The sequence below is a fragment of the Hipposideros armiger genome, unplaced genomic scaffold (assembly GCF_001890085.2).
Source record: "Hipposideros armiger isolate ML-2016 unplaced genomic scaffold, ASM189008v1 scaffold_14, whole genome shotgun sequence".
NCBI classification, from domain to species: Eukaryota; Metazoa; Chordata; class Mammalia; order Chiroptera; family Hipposideridae; genus Hipposideros; species Hipposideros armiger.
Genome location: NW_017731364.1, coordinates 4,369,635 through 4,371,395, shown reverse-complemented (window position 1 = coordinate 4,371,395; position 1,761 = coordinate 4,369,635). Strand labels below are relative to the sequence as shown.

Genomic DNA, 1,761 nt, shown 5'->3' with positions numbered 1-1,761 from the left:
GGTGTAATATATATAAACTATGTAATGCTGAACCTAATGGTAATTTTGGACATTTTCAGTGTTCACTTTATATGCTTTTTAGAAACTAACTTTGGTGAAAGCTACTGCTCTGTATGAAAATCTTGGGTACATAATTAAATAAACTAAAAAAACATCAGCCTTAGTAAAATTCTAGACCTTAGGAAAAGGAATTCTGGTCTCTACAAGACCAAAGTTAATTTTTACAAATAACAGAAGCATCACTTTGACAAAGTGAGATTAATATAAACAGTGACCTTCAACTGTGCAGATGTTCTAATCTTAATTTTTGGTGTTATTAAGCAGCCTCAGATGTTAACACAGTGGTGATGACAACTATAATATATAACTTTCCCCTGCCAACCAATCTTGGTGAATGTGTTCCTTGAGTCTTAAGTAAAAACACACAGAAAGGATTTGGGGGGAGAGACAGGATTTGGGAAGAAGGGGTACAAACAAAGCTTTTTCTATTTCTGACATCCCTAAGTATCACTTCTAACAGCCAAGGGGAACAGTACACTTCCTCAGCAGGCAAACCCAAATCAATCCTGGAGACGAGAAGGATTTCCTAATCATATTAATCACACATGTTCACAAGAATCTACTGAAAATCTACTGTTAACCTCAAATATTATATGCAACAGGGATTCTTACTTCTTTTGGAGAAGGGTTCACAAAATCCTTTGAGGATCAGAAGAAAGCAATAAACTCTCTCCCCATAGAGATGCATATTCAGACATCTTTTTGTTTGTAACACTTAAAACCCCAGATTAAGGTCTCTGAGTATATGGCATCAGGGCACACAGAAATTCAAATGCTCAACAAAGAGGGGTTCAAAAAGTGAGAAGGAAAGGTGTTTATTATTCCAGCCACTCAGCACTCCCAGAAAGCCACATGCAGCAGGAGATAAGAGCCTCTGCCCTAATTCCTTCCCCCAGTGCTGGTTGTCATAATCATCCCACTCTTGTTGACAGGATGAAAAAGAGGCAGTTCTCTGTGTGGGAGTAGGAATTTCTTTCTCTCTCTCCACTTACAAGAATAGCTTTGCTCTAAGGGTTTGCCGGTTGTAAGACATTCAGGAGACAAGGTTTCAACATATATCCCCTACCTCACAACACTGTCAGGGTCAATTTGACTGATACAGTTGGCTAGATGGACAGCCCTTTCAGTGCTGTCTTTTCTGGAGCTTTGTGAAAATAGAAGAGTATATTCCCATAGGGAGGAGGATAATTGACTTTTTAGATCAGTTGAGTTGTATTCCTCATCAAAAGCTTCTGAACAAGGGAGCAAGAATAATTCTTTAATAATCACTAAGTGATGCATTCTCAGACACTAATACTTTACAGATGGATAAATTACATACTGTGAAAAAATGTCTCCATGGGAGCTCTGATGACCGTCTTTTAATCCCTCTTCACCGTAAGTATCATATTGTTTCCGTTTCTCACTATCAGATAGAACCTGGAGACAAAAAACAGTGGAGGAAAAGATCATGAATAGGTAATATTCAGGTAAGGTGCATTCATTCATATTTATGTTTCTTTAAAACTCTGATACTGTGTCTAAGATCTTAGTGGAATGTAGTTTTCATTATGTATGGTATTAAGGCATATTTATTTTCTTTAGCAGGCTAAATTCTTTGATGCATTCGTTGTTCATTTTGTATCTTCTGATTGCTTGATTCATGTTTTTAATTTAAATTAATCTGAACTCACCTAGTCACATAAAAATCATATCTGAGAT

General features: G+C 36.7%; 1 protein-coding gene across 1 annotated transcript in view; it reads right to left on the bottom strand.

The window, feature by feature from the left end:
- DNAJB11 (DnaJ heat shock protein family (Hsp40) member B11) overlaps nucleotides 1-1,761 on the bottom strand; it is a 17,525-nt gene that overhangs the window by 9,373 nt on the left and 6,391 nt on the right. The window contains exon 3 of the mRNA XM_019667867.1: nucleotides 1,378-1,479. Coding sequence (XP_019523412.1) covers nucleotides 1,378-1,479 — 102 coding nt within the window. The remainder of the gene's footprint in view (nucleotides 1-1,377; nucleotides 1,480-1,761) is intronic.